At 43.1% G+C, this 26,579-nt stretch overlaps 1 protein-coding gene across 2 annotated transcripts in view; it reads right to left on the bottom strand.

Annotated features, from left to right (window-relative positions):
* fasn (fatty acid synthase) overlaps nucleotides 1-26,579 on the bottom strand; it is a 43,961-nt gene extending 17,382 nt beyond the window's left edge. The window contains exons 1-19 of one of the 2 annotated variants that reach the window (XM_041974256.1): nucleotides 26,162-26,579; nucleotides 20,373-20,508; nucleotides 11,321-11,473; nucleotides 11,075-11,248; nucleotides 8,607-8,807; nucleotides 7,626-7,748; nucleotides 6,974-7,089; nucleotides 6,754-6,888; nucleotides 5,702-6,161; nucleotides 5,247-5,434; nucleotides 4,979-5,168; nucleotides 4,260-4,354; nucleotides 3,964-4,098; nucleotides 2,954-3,157; nucleotides 1,984-2,099; nucleotides 1,732-1,907; nucleotides 1,414-1,605; nucleotides 1,254-1,334; nucleotides 474-656 (exon numbers count right to left, since the gene is read on the bottom strand). In XM_041974256.1, coding sequence (XP_041830190.1) covers nucleotides 474-656; nucleotides 1,254-1,334; nucleotides 1,414-1,605; nucleotides 1,732-1,907; nucleotides 1,984-2,099; nucleotides 2,954-3,157; nucleotides 3,964-4,098; nucleotides 4,260-4,354; nucleotides 4,979-5,168; nucleotides 5,247-5,434; nucleotides 5,702-6,161; nucleotides 6,754-6,888; nucleotides 6,974-7,089; nucleotides 7,626-7,748; nucleotides 8,607-8,807; nucleotides 11,075-11,248; nucleotides 11,321-11,473; nucleotides 20,373-20,499 — 3,049 coding nt within the window. In that variant the 5' untranslated portion in view covers nucleotides 20,500-20,508; nucleotides 26,162-26,579. The remainder of the gene's footprint in view (nucleotides 1-473; nucleotides 657-1,253; nucleotides 1,335-1,413; nucleotides 1,606-1,731; nucleotides 1,908-1,983; nucleotides 2,100-2,953; nucleotides 3,158-3,963; nucleotides 4,099-4,259; nucleotides 4,355-4,978; nucleotides 5,169-5,246; nucleotides 5,435-5,701; nucleotides 6,162-6,753; nucleotides 6,889-6,973; nucleotides 7,090-7,625; nucleotides 7,749-8,606; nucleotides 8,808-11,074; nucleotides 11,249-11,320; nucleotides 11,474-20,372; nucleotides 20,509-26,161) is intronic. The other variant, XM_041974255.1, reaches the window with a different exon arrangement.

Here is a 26,579-nt window from a genome sequence, read left to right as displayed (position 1 = left end):
AATATATTCCCACTAGAAGAGGAGTAGACCTTTATTTATGATAGCTTAATGCAAGTTATTTACTATATTATTTAATACAGACTAGTTAAAATCCACTAACTGTTGTCCTGATGGAAAGGTGTTGCCTAAGGCAACACTGAACCATAATAGAATCAAGACGGCTGCAGGAAAGGTTGGAGTTGTGTGTTTAGGTTTATTTAGTGTTAGAAATCAGATCATCATTTAGCTCTGCTCCTTCAAATTAGTGTGATGCTGGTGCAGTAACATCATGTTCTGTAGGACATGGTCGACTGTAACAGTGATTCTTTATCTACTAATAATTTCACATTTGAATTCTGTTTATTTTGTCTAATTTAAGACATATAAACCCTTCAAAAAATTTCTTTTCCTAATTGATGTAATGTATGTAGTAGAGGGTTGAGAAAAATAAAACAAATAAAAACTTTAAAGGCAAGAAGCAAACATGAGCATACCTGCGTTGTTGGACTCCAGGATTCCCTGGAAGGTCTTCCCGTAGTCGTATCCTCGCAGCCGAAGCTCTTTGTAAACATCACCTGACTTCAGGTAAGTTTTGGAGTCAGAGTCGCCGGCAGATTCCTGATTAATCCGACTACGGAAAGAATCGAGGGCGGTATCCTCAAGAAGGCTCACCTTCCCTGAAATGACACAAAGAACATCAGAATCACACTAAACAAAACCATCTTAAAGAAGCTTTCTCCCCTGTTTCAGTAGTCTTCAGGACTAGTTCTCCAGGATCCTTCAAGGACTTTCCAGGAATAGTTCTCCAAGATCCTCGAAAGACTTTTAAAAGCTTTTCTGTTCTTTGTCCAGATGATTCCACAGTACTTCAGGAATGTTGAGGTCTGGGTTTTGGGAAGGATCTGTCCCTCCAGACCCACTGAGATCTGGGTTCTGGGCTGGATGCATCTAACATTTCTCATGTCTAGGTGGAGAACTGTATTTTGGCCTCATGACCCATTTCAGAGTTTGAAATGCTTGTTTATCGAAGTTTGAACTTGAAGAGTCAAGCTTCTTTTTTTTGACTTCACATTTGTGAAAACATTTTTCTAAACCTCATTCTGGTTCACAACCATTTAATTAAATCCATCAATGTTTATGAGTAATGGTCAGAAGGAAACATTAATATGTGGAGCCGAGAGCGACGCAACACTGGCACTCCCAGATTTTAGGTTCACCAGTGTAACCAGTGCATGAGATGGTCTGGAGACTATTGAGCCTGTAAAACTACTCACCGCTGACAGCCAGGTTTCCGTTCTCCGACACCTCGAACGTGTTGGTGGCCGGCATCAGATGGACCTCTAGCTGAACAGAACCTGGAAGAACCAGACAAGCGAAGAGAGTAAAAAAAGAGCCACTCAGATCTCCAGAACTCCACCTTGATGCTGTCCTCACCAGTCTTCGGCAGGATGGTGGCCCTGTGGATGGTCACATCCTCAAAGGTAACAGGGGTCGTTTCCATGACAACCCCACAACTTTTCATCAAGGTTCGCCAGGCCAGGACCAGGTAGCCCGTGGCTGGGTAGAGGACACGTCCATCGATGCAGTGTCCAGTTAGATAGTGGTCTGCTGACTCTGGGTTTGTCTCTATGGGAGGACGGAGAGAACGGAGAGGAGGGAGAGGAGGGAGAGGACGAAGAGGACGAAGAGTCAGACAAAAGTCGTCAAAGCAGAATTAAACTTTTTTTCATTTATTGTTTTTATTTGTATTACCGATGTTGTAGATGGCAGCAGAACCAGATCCTCCTGAGCTGTAGAAAAAGTCCTCTGGTCTGGGGACGTCCCAAGTCTGGGAATGGTCCCACTGCAGCAGGGGGGAGATGAGAGGTGTCCCAGCCGGGACCGGGTACCTGACCGCTGGGCCGAGGCTGTTACAGTCCACATCGATGCTGAAACGGGACATTAAAACGTTGCTGGAAAGTGGTCAATGCAAACCAGCAGCGACTAAACGAGGCGTTTACTGACCCGCTGGTGTAGATCCTGCCGATGTTGGAGAGGAAGAACTCCAGGTTGTTGGCGTTGCCCCTCTTCATCAGAGGGAGGATGGAACATGTGTGCTTTAGGCTGCGTTTGAGGATGGCCTGTTCAGAAACACATCAGCAGAGAATCAGGGTCAATAACACCGGGTAGGAGCTGGAGCTTTTAATCCCAGTATAAACCAGTCTGTAGCAGCTGCAGGTTTTAATCCCAGTATAAACCAGTCTGTAGCAGCTGGAGCTTTTCATCCCAGTATAAACCAGTCTGTAGCAGCTGGAGCTTTTCATCCCAGTATAAACCAGTCTGTAGCAGCTGCAGGTTTTAATCCCAGTATAAACCAGTCTGTAGCAGCTGCAGGTTTTAATCCCAGTATAAACCAGTCTGTAGCAGCTGGAGCTTTTAATCCCAGACAGCATCAGACATGATGTTTCTCAGCTGTCAGATTATGAGTCTAAAATGATGTAAAATTACACAACAGAAACTATTTCCATGTTTCCACTTTTTCCTCATTTCCAGTTATTCCTGCTACTATTTACCTGCTATCCTCACTAAACCAACTCCAGCTCAGCTGCTTTGTGGCGCCACCGTGCATCAGAAACGTCTTCTTGGCTTTATTCCAGCCATAGAGGAGCATTATTTTTCTTCTTTTCACACACACATAGAACTTTCTGCTCACTGGTTGATCTTTGGCTGCTCCTGATTGGACGTTACCGTCAATCTAAGCTCTCTGATTGGTGGAAAGTCTGACAGGAAGTGGCTTCATCATCATGTCCAGGTCTAAATAGAGGTCTCTTAGCAACATAGTGATAGTGATGTTTTTATGGTGAAATGTGATAAATAATGCTGTTATCATGGATCATTGTGGATTTACCAGATAAAGTCTCTGAATAAAACTACATTTAGTGGCTGGATTGTAAACCTCCTTGTCGGGATTCAGGACACCACCTTTCTACAGTACCTGCAGCAGAGCATGAGGAGCGATCTCCACCACCACGGCGTCTTCCGGCACCAGCCTCAGGGCCTCCTGGAACAGCACCGGACTCAGCAGGTTGTTGACATGGTACTCAGCCGAGCTGTACAGAGCCAGAGGAGACTCCCACTCAGACTGAGGGATGCTGGTGCTGACCCAGCGGGCCGAACGCCTTCGTGGCTCCTTGATCACCTGCACGCCACATCATACAATCACACTGAATATTAGCATCAGCTCACTGGCAAACATCACTGTTACCATGGAAACTGTGTCAGAGAAGGCTGTGTACATACAGTCAACAGTTGGGTCTCTGTGTTAAATGTAAATAAAACCAGAATCTCATCAGGTCATATTTTCTTCCCAGTAGATGATGAAACTGAGACATTTCACCATGTGATGGAAAATATGAGCTGATAGGGAATCTGGTGCAGCAACACGTCTGGAAATAGTTGGAACGGGAGCAACAAAAGGCTGGAAAAGTAACTAAAACCAGAAACCACTAATCAGGTTAACTGGCAACAGGTCAGTAACATGACTGTGTATAAAATGAGCATTTCAGAGAGGCAGAGTCTCTCAGATGGAAAGATGGACAGAGGTTCACCAATCTAAGACTAACTGGATCTAAAACTGTGGAACCACCATCTGCAGTGTAGAATATCATTAAAATATTCAGAAGGAATCTCTGTGTGCATAGGACAAGGCTGGGTACTAGTTATTTTCTGCATTAAAAGCAAACGTGATTCTCTACTGGAAACATCTTCATGGACTCAGGAAGACTTCCAGAAATCACTGATGCTGCCATTAGATTCACAATCAGCTCATATTTTCCATCAGATGGAAATGTTGTTTATCATCTTCTACTGGGAACAAAATATGAGTTGATGAGATTTATAAATCATTTCATTGTGTTTTATTTTACATTTAGTCACAACTTTTCTGGAACAAAAGTTATAAAAACTCTGAACATAAACCAGAGAGAAGGAAAGCAGTTTGTGAACCTTCTTCAGAGCGGCGAGCAGCGTCGGACCGATGGCCGACATGTAGTGGGAGTGGAACGCCACGCCGGCGCTGCGGACTTCCTTCGCAAACACTCCCTGCTGCTTCAGCGCCGACACAAACAGACTGACTGCTTCCTGCAGGAACACAGTTATCAGGTGACAGGGTTCTGGTCTTTCCTGCTGTACTTCTACAGGTTAATAAACATTTTAATAAGTTAAAAAACTGTGAATGTGAAACACACAGCTCAGCAGGGTGAGTGTGTTCAGGTTGGGTTAAACATGAGGTAAAAGACTACCTGAGGACCAGAGACGGTCACCGTGTCCTCGGCGTTGTGGCAGGCTGGAACCACTCCCTGAGGACACTGAGCCATACACTCCTCCCAGGTCAGCCCTGAAAACACCAGGTCAGAGGTCAGGGGTCAGATCAGAGGAGCTGAGGAACACTCAACTCACTGCAGAGCTCAGCAGGATTTAATATTCACTTCATTTATTAAACACATTACTCCATTTCTAAAAATCCTGTACGTTGACCATAAAAAGACTTCAGGTAAAGATTCTGTGATTCACCTGAAGATCAATAATTCTGATTAGTGACGGGGCTGTGGGTTCTACAGCTAGTTATTTCTCAGAACCAATAACTAACCTCGCTTCATCAAATTCACAAACATACAAACCAGGTAACAAGAACAGAGGAGAAGAAGAATCAGAAGAATAATCAGAAAAAGAATCAGAAGAATCAAAGAAATCTGAAATTGAAGAATCAGAAGAATCAAAAGTATCTGAAAAAGAAGGAAAAGAAGAATCAGAAGAAAATGAAGAATCAGAAAAAGAATCAGAAGAATCAGTAGAAGAATAATTAAAAAAAAATAAATAAATCAAGAATCAGAAGAAGAATGTTGACTGAATGTTCATCATCCTCTGGATAAATTCAGGGAAACAGATTCCACATCTCCTTCCATATCCTGGTCTCCGTCTCCTGACCTCGGCCTGTAAAGAACGAAGGATGTATCCGTACCGACTGCAGCCATTCCTCCCGGAGGAAGGTCAGCCTTCTTAATGCAGTGTCCTCTCCAGTAGGCAGCCAGGATGGCCTCGGTGTGGCTCAGAGAGCCGTCAGCGTATCCACAGGCTAGTTCTCCCACAGAGTGACCCACGATCCCATCAGGCTGCAGACCCATCTGGGTCAGAAGGTCAATCAGAGCAATCTGGAAACACAGCAGCTGTAAGTAAACGGACCAACATGGACATCAACTCTCAGAGGAACTGTGGCGTCTGGACTCTACCTGAATGGCGGCGAGGCCAACAAAGGCGTGAACAGTGTCTTCAAAAGTGGCCTCATCAGCCTCCATGAGCAGCTGAGACACGACCAGACCGGTTTCCTTCAGGGCAGCGTCTGATCTCAGCACCGACTCTCTGAAGGCCGGCAGCTGCATGAGGCTGCGACCCATACCTGCCCACTGAGTTCCCATTCCTGGAGACACAGAGGGAACAGGTCAAACACCTGGATCCACCTGGACATCAGATCCTTAGAGGATCCACCTGGACATCAGATCCAGAAAGGATCCACCGGGACATCAAATCCTTAGAGGATCCACTAGGACATCAGATCCCGAGAAGATCCACCAGGACATCAGATCCAGAGATGTTCAATCGGGACATGGGATCCTGATGTCCTGATGGATCATATGATCTGAACTGAGCAGCATTATTGGATACCTGAGCGTTATTGATGACTCACCTGAGCAGATGTACCACAGCGGTCTGACAGCAGCCGGAACCTGCTGCACTTCCACAGGGTCACTCTGACATCCAATCAGCGCATAGCCCCTGTACGGCATGCTGCTGGGAGGGATTCCCGACACCCCGTTCAGCAGCGACAGGAAGCTGTGGTCTGCGCCGTGCTCCTTCCCCTTCTGCAGGACAGCCGCTACCGCAGCCTCTGAGCGGCCACAGGCCTGAACGACTCTGGGAAACATCCCGGGTGGATCTGAGCCTGTCGGCTCATCAGCTGGACGCAGGATGACATGAACGTTTGAGCCTCCAAATCCAAACGAGTTGATCCCTACGATGCCTCGTCGAACTGGGATAGGCCTGTCAACAACCTGAACCCGGCCGTCAGTTAGGGCGGGAATGTCGGGATTGGGAGTGTTGAAGTGAAGGTTGGGTGCCCAGGTTCCTCGTTCCAAAGAAAGTACCACCTGGATAAACAGCACATAAGTATGCTGTATCAGATCACTGATTACTATAGCAACAGTAATGACATCACTGCTTCCAAACATTTTATTTCTATCAAAGTGACAAAGAAATCATGTTAATGATCCGTTTCCATCTGCCTGGTGGACACCTTTTGAACTACAACAGCTCTGACAGCATAGTAATATTTTCTAACTACATGCAAATTAGTATTTTTTTTTAAAGATTAAATAAAAGACTTCAGATAAAAGAAAAAAAAAATCTGTCCATTAAGTAGTGGGTCAGAGTTTGAGTTAAAACCCTACTGCTGAACTTGAGCAGATATAAGTTGGCGCCTCTCTGTCCAGTAAAAGTCGATCTGATGTCGAGTCCTGTCTGATCTCTTGCTCTGTCCCTTCCTCTCTTTCTTTTTCTCTCTTCCTCCAATAATGTCCTCTTGGGTTTCCTTGGTGAACCAACCACACTGACGTTTAAAAAGCCAGTGTGTTGATATCCAGTTGCTGTCGTGTGATGGCTCCATGTACAGAATAAACATCAGTGAAGAAGTCATGTTATGTTGCTTTAATGGTTCTGAACTAATGGAGAAATTTTGCTCACCTTTACCAGAGCAGCCAGACCAGAGGCTGGTTCTGGATGACCCATGTTGGACTTGGTGGAACCAATCAGCAAAGGTTCCCGCTTTGATTGACAGAACACGCCAACGATACCGTTTACTTCCTGTGGGTCTCCAACCTGTGAGTGGAGAGAGAAGAGAAGCTCCTGGTGAGGTTCGCCTGTGACAGATCAGCAGTAAATGAAACCAGATGGGTAAACAAACCTTGGTTCCGGTGCCGTGAGCCTCGATGTACTCCACCTGGTCAGGAGTTATGTTCACCTCCTGGTAGAGAGAACGAACCAAACTCTGCTGAATCTCACCTGAAGGAAATGTCACACCTGGGAGCCGAAAGGAAATGAATGTTAAAATATTTTATGAAGTCCTTCAACCATCCCTCAGTCTAAGAAGAACATCCATCGGAGATGCAACGAACGAGAGAAGCAAGCGATTAGTGCAGCGAAGCTTCCTGCGATTACTCATAGTAATCTGATGCAAAACCAATTCTGACTCACAGATCAGTCTGATCCAGTGAATCCATTTACATGTTAAAGCAGCTGCAGGAATAAGCCCCGCCCACCCACCATGAACGGATGATGTCATTGTGGTGCATTCACTTGTTTTGTTACACAGCAGAATGAATTTACAGCATCGTGGATTTTATCTCAGTTTTAATCATGTTTTATTGATGAAGAACAGATGTGGAGAAAATACATCTAAAAATGATGTTCAGATGTTTCCTACACTGCTAATCCGTCCATCGCCGTCATCTTACCGTGGAACACCTGAATTTTAAATGGTGGTGCATCTTCTTGAACTCTGTGAGGACAAGGACTTACAGGAAGTGACATCATGAGTTTGCAGGTGGTTTCCTCACCTTGCTCCTTGTAGCCATCTGTGTTGTTTCCTGCATTGATCACGGTGCCGTAGACGCGTTTAGCTGCTGATCGCTTGGTTAGCAGAACTGCGACGGCTGCTTCAGAACGACAGTATCCGTTTCCTGGTGGAAACATAACACATCAGATGGTGAAACTGAGACATTTCACCATCGGACCTCTTCTTTCATGTAATTTTCTGTCTATTGTATTAATCTTTTTAATGTTTGGGGGCATCGTATTTTCATCTTCTCAGCTCTCGGTTCTGTGGTGGGATTTTACTATACTGGAGCTACTGGTTGTGGACCTGGATCTCTACTTTGAGAGCAGCAACAGATCATTAAACTCTGCATCATTATGGACATTTCTGTCTATTTAGCTAAATTTTCCTTTAGATCCGGACGTTATTTTGGCTGCGTTAATGCATATAGCACAGTTGTTTTTTATTTTTAATAACACAGTCTCTCTTCACAAATTTTAGAATTCAATTTTTATTTTATCTGATAAATTTTATGCATGGATTGGACTGATTCGAGTGGTGATCAGTAAAAATGAGATTTCCTAAAAATGAACCCAAACATCACAGAATATACAATTATATCTTGTAACAGAGATAAGATTTTTTTTAATGAAGGCACCACACAGCAGTTGTGCTTGGGGCACCCAAATGGCCAGCAGCGGCCCTGTATATACGAAAAATGTAATAAGAATTACTGCATTAATTATTGATTATATTTATCTGTTCAATTAATCAATTTCCTACTGAATCTTTTTAAAAACTTTTCCTTTAAATGCTCATTAAATATTGTTCTAATTTCCACATAAAACTGCAAAAGTCTCCCCAACTTTCTCTAAAACTACAGATAAGAAAACACATTATGCCCATACTTTCAGCAGACAGGCGTTGGTGGTTACCATGGAAACAGATGTTTACTGAAGCTGAAACACATTTTTAACCACATTTTCTTTTTTTTTTTTTTTACCTGATGAGTCAAAGGACTTGCAGGTCCCATCAGGACTGAGCATGCCCAGCTTCATGAACTGGACCGACGTGTTTGGCTTGAGCAGTAGGTTGACTCCGCCCACCAGCGCTGCATCACAGTGGCCCTGGCGAATCGCGTGGAAGGCATTTTCTAGAGCCAACAAGCTGGAGGAGCAGGCTGTGTCTATGGCAGTGCTCGGGCCTGGAACAAGAAATGCAAACATTATTTATTTATTTCGCATAAAAAGGAGGATCTGAACAGATCTGAGACACAAAGTGTGGAAAAAGTACAGGTCTATAAATCCCAGCCAGCATGTAAGGAAACCATGTGACCTCTTTGTACACAACTGCTTCTGCTCAGTTTATATGGAGTATGAACAAGTTTTGAGTTTATTTATTCTTTACTTATAATAGAATCGCAATTTCGGGACTGAAGAAGTCTTAATTGTCATTATGCATTCACATAAAATTTCTTTCAGTAACTCATCTTAAGGTTAAATATAATCACCGTAAAATTAAATTAGAAATACAAAATACAACAATAATGACAACACTAAACTGAAAAAAATGGTAGGATAAACTAAACAAATAAGAACATCCCAACACCAGAGTTGATCTGAGATCATCAGATTAATAATAAAGCTCGCACATGGCAGGACTGCAGAACCATGAATTTATGGAACCACAGCTACTCGCACTCACACGGAGACCTGAGTCTCTAAAGAACTGAATAGAAACTAGAAGCACTTAGAGCGCAGACCTCCGCCAAGACATTTACATTATTTTCACCAATGATTGTGGACCATTATTTCTGAATTGGAAGCTCTAAGAGCAAAATTATCTCCCCAGCCCCATCGTAAAGAATCCTTTATGAATTTCTTGGATCCAGGAGGTGATCTGGCTCACCCCAAAACCCTAATCACTTGTTCCTTAGTTCCATTTCTGAGATTTACTGAACATTTCATCAAATCCATCCAGAATGTTTTCAGTTATGTTGCGAGCAGACAGAATAAAAAGGAAAGTGAAGAAGTGCTCTGACTGATCCGTTTATATTGTCCTATGAATTAATATCATATAATCTGACGAATTAACGTAGATTCGGCAACTTTCTTCCAGCATTCCTTCCTGGCTGTTGCTACAGCAACAGTGTTGCTTCTTGCCTGGATGATGTGTTGTCTGCTCCTCCGGGGTAAAGGAGCTGCTCTGCAGGGTTTCTCCATGTCTGCGATTGGTCAGACGCTGAAAACTCCGCCCTTTATTTGTGAGCTCTGGTTGCGATGGAAAAACCCTGTGTTGAATTACCGAGTTGATGACCAGCTTCATAGTCCCGCTTAGCCACATCCTGAATGTCAGGTAAGGCTACCCGGGAGAGATATCCGGGGTATGTTAATCATGCTTCATCATTCGGGTCTTCCTACAATCTCCTGTACTGTTCTCACCTCCCAGGCTCCTGTCCTCGGCTGTGCAGTTCCCATACCACAGCCATTCCCAGACAGAGGATGCTCTCTGTTGTGGCTCTTTAGAAGTTCACCAGCAGCTAGATGAGATTTGACCGTGTAAAGCCATCAGAGACCGTCTTCAGTACATTAAGAAGGAAACCATCTCGTCTCTGATCGCAGGTTGTTTGTTGTCTTATCAAAGCCAAAGTGGGACCCTAAAACCTGCAACCTGAGAAAGCTGCTGAACACTAAAAAGGAACTCTTCAGGGATGGAGACGGAGTTACCGAAGACGACAATGAAGAGGGTCAAAACAAAGATTAAGAAGTGTAAGGAGGACAAGAAGTTAGAGAGCAGCTCCAGCAGAACAACAAGAGGGTGAAAAATGAAAGAGATCCCCGGCTTCACGTTAAGCCTTAAAACCCAGAGACATATTTCCACTTTTTCCTCATTTCCAGTTATTCCTGCTACTATTTACCTGCTATCCTCACTAAACCAACTCCAGCTCAGCTGCTTTGTGGCGCCACCGTGCATCAGAAACGTCTTCTTGGCTTTATTCCAGCCATAGAGGAGCATTATTTTTCTTCTTTTCACACACACATAGAACTTTCTGCTCACTGGTTGATCTTTGGCTGCTCCTGATTGGACGTTACCGTCAATCTAAGCTCTCTGATTGGTGGAAAGTCTGACAGGAAGTGGCTTCATCATCATGTCCAGGTCTAAATAGAGGTCTCTTAGCAACATAGTAGTGATGGTGATGTTTTTATGATGAAATGTGATAAATAAAGCTGTTATCATGGATCATTGTAAATTTACCAGATAGAGTCTCTGAATAAAACTACATTTAGTGGCTGGATTGTAAACCTCCTGGACGGGATATAAATGCCTGGAAAATGTCCATAGATCAGCTAAGGGGTAAGCTATACAGAGTTACAGTTTGGGGGGATCTTGTGGAGTTATAAGTGTTAATAAAGTTTTGTTCTCTTCTGTTCAAAGTGGTTAAGATTTCTGGAGTGATCTGTGTGAACGCACCTCTGAAGTCAAAAAAGTAGGACAGTCTGTTGGCCAGCATGGCTCTCTGGCAACCCGTCATGCTGTATCCCAGCAGCTCCTCTGGATCTCTGCTGAAGGCCTCGCCGGCCTCAGAGCCACTCACCCCAATGTAGACCCCGGTCTTACTGCCACGCAGCGCGTTCGGATTCAGTCCTGGACGACAAACGTAGGGGTTACAGACAAAACTAATCAACAATGACTAGAGATTAACTCCTGTTTCTTTACCTCCATCTACGATGGCCTCATAGGAAACCTCCAGCATCAGACGGAGCTGGGGATCCATGGTGTTGGCCTGTTTGGGGTGGACTCCAAAGAAAGATGCATCAAAGTGGCTGATGTCCTTCAGTTTCCCGTTCCTCTTTGGAAGACCGTACAGACCTGCAGGTAAACAGAAAGCTTAATTTCCCACAAACAGTTTAGTTAACCGTGTGTAACTCCATGTTCTGGAGCAGCTAAAGGCTTCTTTCACAGGTGAGACTCAAAAAATTAGAATATCATGAAAAACTTAAGTTATTGCAGTAAATCTTAAGGGAAACTCATATATAGACTCATTATGTGCAAAGTGAGGTATTTTAAGCATTTTTATGTTATAATTTTGATGATTAAAGCTTACTGCTGATGAAAACCCAAAAATCTAAATTTCAGAATAGTGTGAAAAAGTTCAGTGTTGTAGCCTCTAAGAGCTGCACTCTAACCAGCTGATTAATCCAAAACACCTGCAGAGGACTCCTGAGCATTTAAATGGTCTCAGACTGTTTCAGTAGAATCCAGCATCATGGGGAAGGTTGCTGACCTGACAGTGGTGCAGAAAACCATCACTGACTCCCTCCACAAGGAGACAAAGCCTCAACAGGTGATTGCAGAAGAAGCTGGATGCTCTAAAAGTGCTGCATCAAATCTCATCAATAAGAAGCTGAGTGGAAGGAAAAGCTGGAACAAGCAGCAGGATGAAGCAGCTGGAGAGGATGGTCAGGAAAAGGTCGTTCAGAAATGTGGGGGAGCTTCATAAGGACTGGACTGAGGCTGGAGTTAGAGCTTCCAGAGCCACCACACACAGACGGATCCTCGACCCGGACTTCACATGTCGTAGTCCTCTAGTCTAGCCACTCCTGAACACAGTGGGTGGTGATGTGGCAGCCATGTCATCTGGTGCTGGTCCACTGGGCTTTATTAAGTTCAGAGTCCATGCAGCCATCTACCAGGAGGTCATAGAGCACTTCATGCTTCCTTCAACAGAAAAGCTTTGTGGAGATGCAGACTTTATTTTCCAGCAGGACTTGGCACCTGCCCACTCTGCCACAAGAACCAGAACCTGGTTCAATGACCAAGGATTACTGGGCTGGACTGGTCAGCAGAGTCTCCAGACCTCCAGAACCCCGTAGAAAATCTATGGAGCATTGTCAAGAGGAAGATGAGACACATGAGACCGAGCGATGCAGAAGAGCTTTAGGCCGCTGTTGATGCATTCTGGTCTTCATTCCACCCCAGCAGGACCACAGGCACATCCATGCCACGCTGCATGGAGGCAGGAATCCATGCAGAAGTTCAGACCAACTACTGAGTTCATATGCATGCCTATACTCTTCACATGGTCACATTTCTGTATCAATATCCTTTTTGTATTGATTTCATGTCATATTCTAATTTTCTGAGATTTAGATTTTTGGTTTTCATCAGCTGGAAGCCATAATCATCACAATTATAACAAATAAATGCTTGAAATGTCTCACTTAGCATGTAATGAGTCTTTATATTAGTTTACCTTTTTAATTTGAATTACTGAATATTAAGCTTGCACAGCCTGCAGTGTATTTCAGAACCGGGTCAAACATCTGTATCCCAGCAGTCGGAACCAAGCTGGATGAAGGTGAGTGTGCCGTCAAACGTGAAGACCAAGACTCTTCATATGGCAACAGGAGATCATTCAGAGCAATAAGATCCAGGAGTTTCCAGCTGAACACACCCACATTCATCCAGGGCTCGGCCCATTTCCGACCATAGACCAGGATTTCATCTGCCCACATCCTGATGTTTCCAGTCAGTGTAGCTGCTGATGTGATCATGGCCTGATTGATTAAATAAAAAAGCTTCAGTTTTCTTGATGAATACACTAAAACAACCAAAGATAAACTGGTGTTGGTGCTAGAGCTGGTTCAACTCTGGTGCTTCCAAAGAACCTGTCCTGTTTTCCACAGACGGAGCCAAGTCAGTGCTGTGTCATTACGTCATGTAAAACATCTGCATACACCCTATCCATATCATGTCTAATGTCACAGGTGCATGTAATTTCCCCTTACACAGACGTAACGCCATAACACCGCGACACTGACCAGGTTCAGTGGCATCCCGAGCCTCCACCGTGGAATCATCCACCACGAGCAAGAGGATGGAAAAACTGGTGGAGTTCAAGGCGCTGATTGTTTGGTTTGCTGGTCGACCTCCAAGAACAGAAATGGGGATTTTTTGGGGGGGGGTCGCCCATTACAGCTGGTCATTTTTGGACAAGTTACCCTATATGGGATGATGTATTTTAATAAGAAAGTGTTTCTCTTGAAGAACTTTGAAATTTTAATTAAATTTTTTATTAAACATTAACAAGACTAATTTACTGCCCTTTCAGGTCATTAGAGGACAAAAACGTCCTTTCCCTAAAATGGCTAAAAAACATTAGATTATTATTTTCCACTTTTTTGCTCTAATCACTCAAATCAACCTACGTCATAATGAAAAAGCCCAAATATGAATGTCAGTTTGATCATATGATTTTACTGGTTTATAAAAAGAAAACACATGTCAATGTGAAGGAACAATGTCACAATTTTAATATCTTAGTTTGCTCTACAAATAAAATCAACCAGCTCCCAAAATATATTATATGGAAGATAACTATTGATTTTAGCTTGAATTTTATAAAGAATATTAATAGAAAAGAAAAAGATTAATCTTTTAATATTTTTTTGCTGCTTTTGCTGCTTTTGGGAGAGAATATTTGTGTTTTCCCTTCCATTGAATCAGTGACATCATGTAATCAAACTGATATTTAAAGGGTTAAAATAGTTTGAATACTTACATATTTAGTATTTTTGTTTAAGACGATTGATTAGAAAAATGTAAACAAAAAATATGAAAAATATCAGTCTTGATATTTTTGTAGCAGTTTTTGGAAGGACTTTGTCAAATCAATCTTGTTAATAATTGAAAGTTTATTTAGGACTGACCTTTAATTAAAATCCCCAGCCACATAAAATCTATTATATGAAAAACATATTTTTTATTATTTTCATAAAAACAGTGATGTGTCATTAAACTGGCTTTTAAGGGTTAAAATAATTGGAATAATTACATATTTTGTCTTTTTTATTAGAACTGAAGTTGACTGAGCAGTATGAAATAAAATAAAATAAAATAAATAATAATAAAAGAAAGAGTAAAAATATGAATCTGTAATTTTTTATAGCAGTTCTTGGAAGAGAACTTTTTGTCCTTTAATGACCAAAGAGGGTAGAGAATTAAAGCGATGCACCTGGGTTAAAGTGACAAAACATCCAAGACATGGGCTCTATAATGTTAAACAAAGTGAAGATATACTTTAGTGTCCTGGACAATGACAGTTTCTGTTTAATATTTTTATTCAAGAGTTGAAGGCATAAAAACAGAAACAGTATATGGCAAGAATTTACACATCCTTCGTCGAATTTTTTTTTTAACACATCCATCCATACCCATAACTAGAACACAAAACAATGAAATAGAATAAAAATAAATAAATAAATAAATAAATAAATAAAGTAAAAGGTAAACAACTTATAAGATCAAGCACTGAGCCATACGACACAGTCCCCAGCAAGGGGACTGAAATCTGTCCACAGAGACAAGGTCTTCTGCCAGAAAAGTATCTCAATAGATCAGGTGTATAGGCAATAGGACAGTGCTAAATCAAAAGTCCTGGTGGTTTATCTTGAACACACACAAAGGGAAAAAAAAAAAAAAAAAAAAAAAAAAAGGGGGGTGGGAGGAGGGTTAAGAAGGGGGGGGGTGCCGGCCAGTCTGGCTTCAGGTTGTTGCAAAGTCTAAGAAACCCTGCCATTTCTTATAAAACCGATTTGGTAAACCACATCTTGAGTATCTAATTTTCTCTATTTTCAGAAGAGACATAACTTCGTTGACCCAGTGGGTAGTAGATGGGGGTTGGGGTGACTTCCAATGCAGAAGTAAATGGCGTCTAGCTATTAAGGAGGTAAATGCAATGACTTCCAATTCTAACACTGAGCACTGTTTATAATTCACCGGGACTCCAAAGATTGCTACATGTGGGGAGACAGCAACAGATTTAGAGAGCACTTTTGACATTGTGTCAAAATAAACCCGCCAAAAATTCACTAGCGTAGGACAGGAGAAAAACATGTGTGTGAGATGACAGGGCGAGCCACCACATCGGACGCAGGCATCAACAGAGGCTGGGAAAATCCTTGCCAATTTAGCCTTGGAATAATGGCATCGAAAAAAAACCTTAAACTGAATAAGTGTCAAACGGGCACATATGGAAGTTTTGTGAATTGTGATAATAGCAATATTCCACCAATCATCCGTAAGCGACAGACCCAGCTCCCGCTCCCAGGTGTCTTTGATCCGTGTTGTATGATGAGCTTTAAAGGAGGAAATGATGCTGTAAATTTTGGATGTAAGTGATCGTTGTCTGGGGTTTAATTTGAGAAAATCGTCTAGATTGGATTCATCGAGATTAGGAAATTTTGTAAACAAGGATTTAGCAGTTTCTCACCTGAAAATATCTAAACAGATGAGAGGGGGGAATATCGTATTCCTTTGAGATGTCTGTGAAGGTACCAAAAATCCCATTCCTATAAAGATCTCTGAAACATTTAATTCCTTTATTATGCCACAAGGTGAAGGTCAAGTCAGAGAATGCTGGTAGAAACAAATGGTTTTTAAGTAACGGGGTGAGAGATGAGGCTGTTGTAGACTTAAAAAATTTTCTAAACTGAAACCATATTTTTAGAGTGGAGCTAACTACTGGGTAACTGGTGAAGTGAGAGGGGTTGGGCATAATAGGGCCAGTTAAAAGAGCTACAAGAGATGACCGGGGGCAGGATTGTGCCTCCAATTGGCACCAAGGAGTCCCAATAGAGTTGAACCAGAACAGGATTTTGGAGATATTAAGTGCCCAGTAATAGAATTGAAAGTTGGGTAAGCAAAGTCCTCCATCAAATTTACAACTTTCCAGTACCGTCCTACTAATCCTAGGTACTTTACCTTTCCATAAGAATTCTGATATCATTGAATTAATTGATTTGAAGAATGTTTGGGTCAAAAAAACAGGCAGGCACTGAAACAAGAACAAAAACTTAGGAAGGATATTCATCTTAACAGCATTAATTCTTCCAATCAAGGATAAGGGGAGGGAACGCCATCTTAGAAAATCTGCCTTGACCTCCACTAGTAATGGAGAAAAATTTGCGGTGAGGAGAGAGTTCCAGGTCCTTGTTACATTAACCCCCAGATATCTAAACCCAGCAACACTTAATTTAAAGGGAACATCCGATTGCAGCAATTTTGTAGATAATGTATTAATAGGAAAGCATTCACTCTTAGCGATGTTGATCTTGTACCCAGAAAACGAACCAAACATTCGAAAGAATGAGAGAAGAGCTGGGAAGGCTTTAGTAGGATCTGACACATACAGTAATAAGTCATCGGCATATAAGGACAATTTATACTCCTTATGAAAACGTGTTATTCCATTGAATATGTTAGATGTTCTTAAATAAATAGATAAAGGCTCAATTGCAAGTACAAATAGAAGCGGGGACAAGGGGCAGCCTTGACGACAACCTCTGTTCAAAAGGAAATAATCTGACTGCACCCCATTAATAATGATGCTGGCACACGGTGAAGTATAAAGCAGACGAATCCAAGATATGAACCCATTTCCAAGCCCAAACTTAGTGAGAACTGAAATCAAATAATCCCACTCCACCCTATCAAAAGCCTTCTCAGCGTCAGCTGAGATTACGACTTCTGGTACGAGAGTGTTCTCACAGGAGTAAATAATGTTGAAAAGAGTGCGAATGTTGGAAAAGAGCTGACGCCCCTTTATAAATCCGGTTTGTTCTTCTGAAATAATCAGGGGGAGAACCTTATCCAAACGGCGAGCTAGAGCTTTTGCAAGGATCTTGGTGTCCACGTTAATTAAAGAGAGTGGTCTATAAGAGGTGGTAAGTTCTGGATCCTTGTCCTTTTTCAACAGGAGGGAAATTGAAGCTTGCCTCAATGTACAGGGAAGAGAGCCATTAGTCAAAGATTCAGTATAAACAGAGTGCAACAATGGGATCAATTTACCGGAGAATGCTCTATAGAATTCAGTGCAAAACCCGTCCGGGCCAGGAGCTTTGTTGTTCTGCATGTCCTGCAGGGCCAGGATTAGTTCTTCTCTGGAAAGTGGCTGATCAAGCATATTCGAAGCATCCTGGCTAAGTGTTGGAAAGTCCAGGTTGTCCAGAAAGTTATTCATATCAGTGTTATCTGGTGGAGATTCGGACCTATATAATGTGGAGTAAAATTTTTTGAAGACCGAATTGATGGAAAGTGGATGATCCTGCAGCGTACCGGACTTATCTCTAATGAAGGAGATGAGACGTAAGGAAGCTTGGCGACGTAGTTGGTGAGCAAGTAGTCTCCCAGCCTTGTCACCGTGTTCATAGTATGTAGATCTAGAGTGCAGTAGGAGACGTTCAGCATCACCAGTTGTTATAAGATCAAACTCGGTCTGCAAGGCAACCCTGCGCTTTAAAGCAACAGAGGTAGGGGCAGCTGCAAGCTGCTGGTCTATCTCAGCCAAGTCAGAAGAGAGCTTTTGCATCTTGCCCAGCCGATCCTTTTTCAGGTAAGCTGAGTAGGAGATGATCTGACCTCGAAGAAAAGCTTTTAAGGATTCCCACAATAAAGAGTTTGAGATTGGGTCAGAGTCAGACTGATTAAGAGCAATGAAGTCGTCAATTGCCTTTGTGATAAAGTCATGAAAGTTAACGTCTGACAGCAATGATACATTAAACCTCCAAGGAGTGAGATAACGAGGATCAGAGGAGAGCAGAACATCTAAGGAGACAGGTGCATGGTCAGAGATAACAATCGGGTGGTATGAAGAAGATGTAACTTTAGAATTTAATTTAGAGTCAATAAAAAAATAATCAATTCGTGAAAAGGTTTGGTGAACTTTGGAGTAAAATGAGTATTGTCTATTGCCCGGATTAGAAAGTCTCCAGGGGTCTACGTAACTATTGCTAGACAGGAAGGTTGAAAGGGCTTTAGACATTGAGGACTGGGAGGAGGTGGGCTTGGATCGATCGAGTACCGGGTCTATGACACAATTCATGTCCCCACCTAAAATCAACACGTGATCATGCAGAGATGGAAGACTTTCGAACAGCTTGTTCATGAAGTGAGGGCTGTCATAATTGGGTGCATAAACATTAACCAACAATACAGGGACACGGCATAGAGAGCCTGAAACCATCAAAAATCGACCATCATTATCAGAGACAACGTTAGATTTTGTAAATTTAACTTTCTTACTGATCATGATAGCAACACCTCTGGATTTGGAGTTAAAACTTGAATGGAAGATATCAGAGACCCAGGGACACCTCAGTCTAACCTGGTCCTTAGTTCTCATATGGGTTTCCTGCAAGAAAACAATATCAGGCTTGAGACGTTTCAGATGAGAAAGGACCCTGGATCTCTTAACGGGACACCCCAAGCCCTTAATATTCCATGTTAAAAATCTCACAGATGAGCTATTAATACTGGCCATATACAGTCAGGAGGTGTATAAGGATGTGAATTGATATAGCAACCAGTCGACCACTCGACCGGCACCAGAGGAGGGGGAAGGAGGGGGGGGGAGGGACAAGGCATACACAAAAAGGGGGAAAAAGTAAGTAAAATAAATCGAGAAAAAAAAAAACAAAAAAAAAAAAAAACAAAACAACAACATTATATTCACACTCAAAACCCCACATATCAGTACTGGTGTAAACAAAAACATAACCAAAATCCCACAACCACCCGCCCCCCCACCCACCCATAGCACTTACCACGACCCCATCCTCAGCTGGTAGGGTGCCCAGTGCTAGCTCCATAAGGAGCCAAAACCAAAGAGGTAAACGCCGATTTCGGGTCCGAACGGTGACCATTAGACTAGCAACACAAACTGAACCTCCGCAAAACGTTGTCAATATAATACAAGCAGGGACTCAATTATTAAGAGCTTACACATATATTCACACACAAGCACACACATGTACACGCAAACAAAAGAGCACGTAGGCACATGTAATACACATGCAGACATACACAAACACATACATACAATACACACACCTCAGACGTAAACACAGCCATATGTACACATCCACTTATGGTCATTTACAAACATAAACACTTGGATCTGCTCATGTTCTCACATACCTACACAACTACTTCAAACATCACCAAGTGGGATTATGTGGAGTTTAAATGAATTATACAAGTAAACAGCAAAACACAGGCAAAAAAAAAAAAAAAAAAAAAAAAAGGGGGGAAACAATGTACTTAGCAAACACCTGAACCACTCTTTAAACCTGCCACTGAGTATTAATGTGAATCCCTCAAGAGAGAGAGTCAAAACAGTAATGAGCTACACAAGTCTCTAACAAGATGTATACAAGATGTATAGCAACAGAACACACATCCATTAAGTCGCTCAATTTACCACTAAAGATTTGTAAATCAATGGGGAATCCGAGCTGAAGTGACATACCTTGGCATGGCTAGAGGGAGTAGGTTACTTGCTTAGAGTTCTAACAAATATTGCAGCCTCTTCAGGTGATGTGAACTCTTTAGTTAGCCCATCCTTCGTAATCTTGAGGCGTGCTGGGTAAAGAAGACCAAAACGAATGCCTGAGATGTCCTTAAGCTGACGACGGATGCCGTTAAACGCAGCACGGGCGCGGGCCGTGCGCGGAGTGAGGTCCGGGAACACCGACAGAGACATGTCTCTGGACAATGACAGTTTAACGGAGCTTATTTATTTATCCAGGTCTCCCTCCAGACATTAAGTTAAACTAAGAAATTATCCCATGTGGAAAAAGGAAGGACTGATGTGTGAGTTAGTGTGTAAAGGTGGACGAAACTGGACTGAACAGAACTTCTTTAGAGGTTAAAGAGGAAAGGTTTCAGTGTGGACCATCAGATGTGGATCTCTGACCGTGAGGAGTTTTACCTGGCTTCCACCGCCTGTCGTCCTCTGTCACCATGTCCACACTGTTGATGAGGTTTTCCCAGAATTCCTCCAGGTTGTTGGACTCTGGCAAGCGGCCTGATATCCCAGCAATGACGATCTCATCCATACTGACGTCCTGTGAACAGACAGGGAGGCTGGGAATAACGCAGGAAGAGAAGTGTGGACGACTTCACTGTGGGACATTTTCTGTGGATGTCCTCTGACAGCTGGAAATCTGCCTACAGAGGCTGGAACAAGTTACTGGGATTAACAGAACCACGTCAAACTGGTTTAACTCATATTTATCTGTTAGATTCCAGTTGTTCATACAAATGAGGATTCATAGAGTTCCTCACAGTTCTGTGCTTGGGCCGATACTTATCACGTTGTACATGCTTCCTGTAATACTATTAAAACAGCATGGTATAAATATTAATTTCTATACAGATTATACTCAGATAAATTTCTCCATGAAGTCTAACGCAGGTTACTCAGATTACAAAGACGTCGTAGCCTCTTACTGATGAGGTCTACTTTTGTCTGCCTGCTGTCCTAAATGACATCATTTGAAAAATAAAATTAAATAAAATATGTTATTCTTCTTTGTCGCAAAAGAAAGCTGAGACAGCAGCCCGATTCATTTAGGGATACGTAATCCTAGGAATGAGTAAAGTAATCCTAGGAATGATTAAAGTAATCCTAGGAATGAGTAAAGTAATCCTAGGAATGATTAAAGTAATCCTAGGAATGAGTAAAGTAATCCTAGGAATGATTAAAGTAATCCTAGGAATGAGTAAAGTTGGCCCTGCAATGGACTGGTGACCTGTCCAGGTGTACCTGCCTCTCGGCTGCTAATTACTGGGCTAGACTCCAGCTTCCCCATGACCCTTAACTGGACTAAGCTAGCTAGCTGGCTGGCTGGATGGCTGGCTGGCTGGCTGGCTGGCTGGCAGGATGGCTGGCTGGCTGGCTGGCTGGCTGGCAGGATGGCTGGCTGGCAGGATGGCTGGCTGGCTGGCTGGCTGGCTGGCTGGCAGGATGGCTGGCTGGCTGGCTGGCTGGCTGGCAGGATGGCTGGCTGGCTGGCAGGATGGCTGGCTAGCTAGCTGGCTGGCTGGCTGGCAGGATGGCTGGCTGGCTGGCTGGCTGGCTGGCTAGCTGGCTGGCTGGCTGGCTGGCTGGCTGGCTGGCTGGCTGGCTGGCAGGATGGCTGGATGGATGGAGTAAAGTAATATCTGAGGAGGAACTGTGCTGCAGTAGAAGGTAAAAGTGAACCTGAGCAGGTTTCCAGGTGTTTAATAGAGGTGTTACATAGGTAAATATCTCAGGAAGCCATCAGCCGATGATGATGATGATGATGGACACCTCTATCAATGGTCAGAAAGAAGTCAATGGAAAGGTCTCAGAAGTGAAGCCCAAGATAGTCTCTGATAGGAATAATGAACCTTTCACTAAAAAAACCCCCTTCATCTCCATGGAAACCATGATATATGTCAAACAGAGGCAGAGTCATAGGAGAACACATTAGCAGAGTTTTTAGAGCTGGAATCAAACTTTTCACCACAAGCAGCAACAGTAAGACTTGGTTTCTGATTCTGGCCGCTAGCTCCAGAGTTTCTGTCCCACAGACGTCTCTGGAACCAGCAGAGTCTCTGCTGTCATGTGACTCCTTGTTTGTGTGGAAAAATTAGCAGAAGCTCCTAAGCAGACTGTTCTAAACTGTGGGTTAAACTGGTTAAAGAAATGATCAGTTTACCAGTATCAAGTTTGTATCAGTTCCTCTTGAGTTAAAGAAACTGGTCAATAAATAAGTGATATGCATGACATCATTCCGACTGACAGGGTAATGTTGGGTCAGGCTCATGTTCGGGTCAGGATCATGTTCGGGTCAGGCTCATGTTCGGGTCAGGATCATGTTCGGGTCGTGAAGCCTCTTGCTGGTCACACTGAAGTCGGACAGGTTGTTCCAACTCATGGCTGAAAGGATTTGGTATCCTGGATACACCGGGCCAGGATTAGACCTGATGTCAGTACACCTGACCCAGTGTACACACTAACACAAAGAGACTACCTGCACACACACACACACACACAGAGTCAGCCCCGCGTCCTGCCTCACATTCAGATCCACCCGTCATGTCTCAACAGGACCAAACCTGACACGGAATGATCCATGAAGAAGAAACGATGACAAACTCTGTGTTTACTCGGGAAGCCCAACATTCCCACCAACCAGTTCCCTCCTCCTCTGGATGAGTTTCAACAAACCTTCACATCACATCAGCTTCACATGATGCAGCTCTGACTTTACCATTAAAGCTTCCTTCAAAAAACGTCACCCAGGACATCTGCAGAACTCAGGAGGTTGTCAGTGAACACATCATAGCTTTCTAAGTGATTACATCATCACTTTTTAGTTTCCCTCAAACCCTGAAAACAAACTTCTTTAAGTTCAGGACCAACCCACCTCACAAACAGGTTCTTCCAAATGCAGAAGAACTGGCTGCAGATGTAATCTGCCTGTTCCTGTAATCTATAATCCCACTGACTGCAGCATGCTGAGATCACGCTGCTTAAAACCTGCTGCAGGGCGGACCACGCACCCGCCTGATCAATAATATCATAAACAAAAACACCTTTAAAACCTGCTGCAGGGCGGACCACGTACCCGCCTGATCAATAATATCATAAACAAAAACACCTTTAAAACCTGCTGCAGGGCGGACCACGTACCCGCCTGATCAATAATATCATAAACAAAAACACCTTTAAAACCTGCTGCAGGGCGGACCACGTACCCGCCTGATCAATAATATCATAAACAAAAACACCTTTAAAACCTGCTGCAGGGCGGACCACGTACCCGCCTGATCAATAATATCATAAACAAAAACACCTTTAAAACCTGCTGCAGGGCGGACCACGTACCCGCCTGATCAATAATATCATAAACAAAAACACCTTTAAAACCTGCTGCAGGGCGGACCACGCACCTGCCTGATCAATAATATCATAAACAAAAACATCCCATAAACACCTTTAAAACCTGCTGCCGGGCGGACCACACATGCCTGTTGAATTCAGTTGAATTCAGCTTTATTTATACAGCAGCAATTCACAACAAAGTCTTTTCAAGTCACTTTTACAGACGCAGTCCAATTCAGTGTAGATCAGTTATAATCCATCCATCCATCCATCCATCCATCCATCCATCCATCCATCCATCCATTCTCTATACCACTTATTCCATTTCAGGGTCCTGGGGGACTGGAGTCAGCCAGAGGCGGGTAACCTGGACCAGTCCATCACAGGACCAACACAGAGAGACAGACAACTACTCAGACTCAGTCCTCTGTAGAAATTAGAACTAGTTAACCTAACATACCAACAGATAACATGTTACTGGACCGTGTAGAATACCTGGGTTCATATAAACCAGTTCAAAATAATGATCTAGATGGACTTGATCAGACCGGATCAGATCTTCTCCTTGATTCAATCCTCCAACCTGAACCAGAATCAGGAAGAAAAACCTCCATTAGAACCAGGAAGGTGAACCTCCTCAGAACCAGGAAGAAAAACCTCTATCAGAACCAGAACCAGGAAGGAAAACCTCTATAAGAACCAGGGAGAAGAACCTGGGAAGAAAAACCTCCATCAGAACCAGAAATAGGAAGAAAAACCTCTGTTAGAACCAAAACCCGGGAAGAAAAATCTCCATCAGAACCAGGAAGAAAAACCTGATTCAGAACCAGAACTAGAAAGGAAAACCTCCATCAGAACCAGAACCAGGAAAGAGAACCTCCATCAGAACCAGAACCAGGAAGGAAAACCTCATTCAGAACCAGGAAGGAGAACCTCTATCTGATGGATTAATGACTGGATGTGTCTAAACTTTCTTTAATTAAACAAAAACTAAACTGAGGTGATTGTATTTGGAGCCAAAGAGAAACGATTAAAGGCCACCACAGAGCTTCAGTCTATACACCTAAAAACCACCAGCCAGGCCAGAACTCTGGGTGTACTGATGGACTCAGACCTTAACTTTGAGAAACACATTAAGGGAATTACAAAGTCAGCCTACTATCACCTCAAGAACATATCAAGGGTAAAAGATCTGATGTCTCAGCAGGACCTGGAAAAACTAGTCCAGCTTCCATCTTTAGTCGGCCTGATTATTGTAACAGTGTTTTTACAGGTTCTACCTAAAACATCAGTCAGACACCTGCAGCTGATCCAGAACTCTGCTGCTCCAGTCCTCACTAAGACCAAGAAAGTGGACCACATCAGTCCAGCTCTGAGGTCTTTACACTGGCTGCCTGTTCGTCAGAGGATAGACTTTAAAGTTCTGCTGCTGGTCTATAAAGATCTGAATGGTTTAGGACCAAAATACATCAGTGACCTCTTGACCAAGTATGAACATACCAGAACCCTCAGGTCATCTGTTTCCAGTTTCTTATCAGGTCCCAGAGTCAGAACCAGACAGGGAGAAGCTGCATTCAGCTTCTATGCTCCACATGTCTGGAACAAACTCCCAGAAAGCCTCAGATCAGCTGAAACACTCAGTTTATTTAAATCCAGGTTAAAGACCCACTTGTTTTCTGCTGCATTTCAATTGTTTTTATTTAGAAGTCAAAATCTACATCTGGTTCTTTTAAGCTGGAATCATGTTTTAATATTGTCTTCAACTTTATTTCTTGCATTTTATCTATTTTATTTTAGCATATTCTTTCTGCTTTTATTTCATCATTGAATTTCTTTTAATCTCTTTTATTTTATAATGCACTTGTATTGCTTTCTGCACCCTGCTGTAATGATTTATTTAAAGCACTTTTAATTGTCTTGTACATGAAATGTGCTATACAAATAAATTTGCCTTTGCCTCTATCAGAGCCAGAACCAGGAAGAAAGCTTCCTTCAGAACCAGAACCAGGAAGGAAAATCTCCAGCTGGAGGTCACCTACAGCTGATCAGGGTCTAGTTATTCTATTCTATTATCTATTTTTATTATCAAATGGACCTCAGATGGAACCAGACTGGCCCTCGTCTTGTTCTTCATGTGGTAGTGAGTCTCCTGAGTCTTTGTTGCTTTGTTCTATCTGAACAAATTCCAGGTTCTGAAACAGTCCAGATCTGATCAGGTCACACAGAACCAAGCTAATGTTAGATCCACAGAAAGTCCTTTCTACAGCCTGCACATGCTCAGAGGACAAAGCGGCTGAGTCATCCTCATCAGAAACTCTTTTCTTTATCTAGAGTCACTCAATCGGACCAGAACTTTACACCAAACCAGTTTAAACCAGTTTTAAGTTATTTGTCCAAAAACTTAAATCAGTTTCTAAACTTTAGAAACATCACATTAGGCCCGTATCCTGCGGGCCTCCGGAACCAGAGACATCAGTTACCAGAACCAGACCCAGATCATCTGTCAGTATCAGAGTCCTGCAGCTGGGAGCTGGGTCAGAACTCATGCAGAACCCAGACTGCAGAGGCTGGTAACCAGCCTGGAAAGAACCAGTCTGGACGGAAACAGTCTGAAGCACTCCGGACGCAACCAGCCGGGACAATCAGTGAATTTCCACCTGACTGGTCAGACTCAGTGATCCAATTTTTAAAGTTCTGCCTCGTGTCTCTTTCCCTTTAACCATCCCGGAGCAGTTTGACTATTAATTAATTTTAATTTATTTCATCTTAATTTTTTTAAGACAGCAGGAGCAGATCTCCAGGTCCACTTGGCGTCCGGACCGCTGCCTCCAGATTAAAACCGGTGTCGACCTCTCTGAACTCACCTGTGCCGTGAACTCGTGCGTGGAAAACGCGTGTTTCTTATTCCACGGTGCCGTCGGAGTGACTGCTGCGGTGGTGTCGGATGCTGGTTCTTCTCCGGTTTTTTCTGATTAATTTAAATGTCTCGCTCTATGCCAGGCCACGCCACATGGGCTGACAGCCGCTTCACAGCGCGGTCCAATGAGGAGAGGCAGCGCTCCGGGATCCAGCCAGTGATGGAGTCCGTCGTTAGCCGCCCCCGGAGACCGAGAACGGAACAAAAAGATGTTGGGACGGGGTTACTACAGTTCACACTGACTCACTGTCCTGCAGGAGAAACCCAACACGGCCAGAATCTGGACCGGAACCAAATGTGACGAAGTGGCTTCTCTTTATCTCACTGCTTCTCTGCTTCAGACAGGTCACGTGACCTTACTGTCT

This window comes from Melanotaenia boesemani, chromosome 21, assembly GCF_017639745.1.
Source record: "Melanotaenia boesemani isolate fMelBoe1 chromosome 21, fMelBoe1.pri, whole genome shotgun sequence".
NCBI classification, from domain to species: domain Eukaryota; kingdom Metazoa; phylum Chordata; class Actinopteri; order Atheriniformes; family Melanotaeniidae; genus Melanotaenia; species Melanotaenia boesemani.
This window is presented reverse-complemented; position numbering and strand designations above follow the sequence as displayed.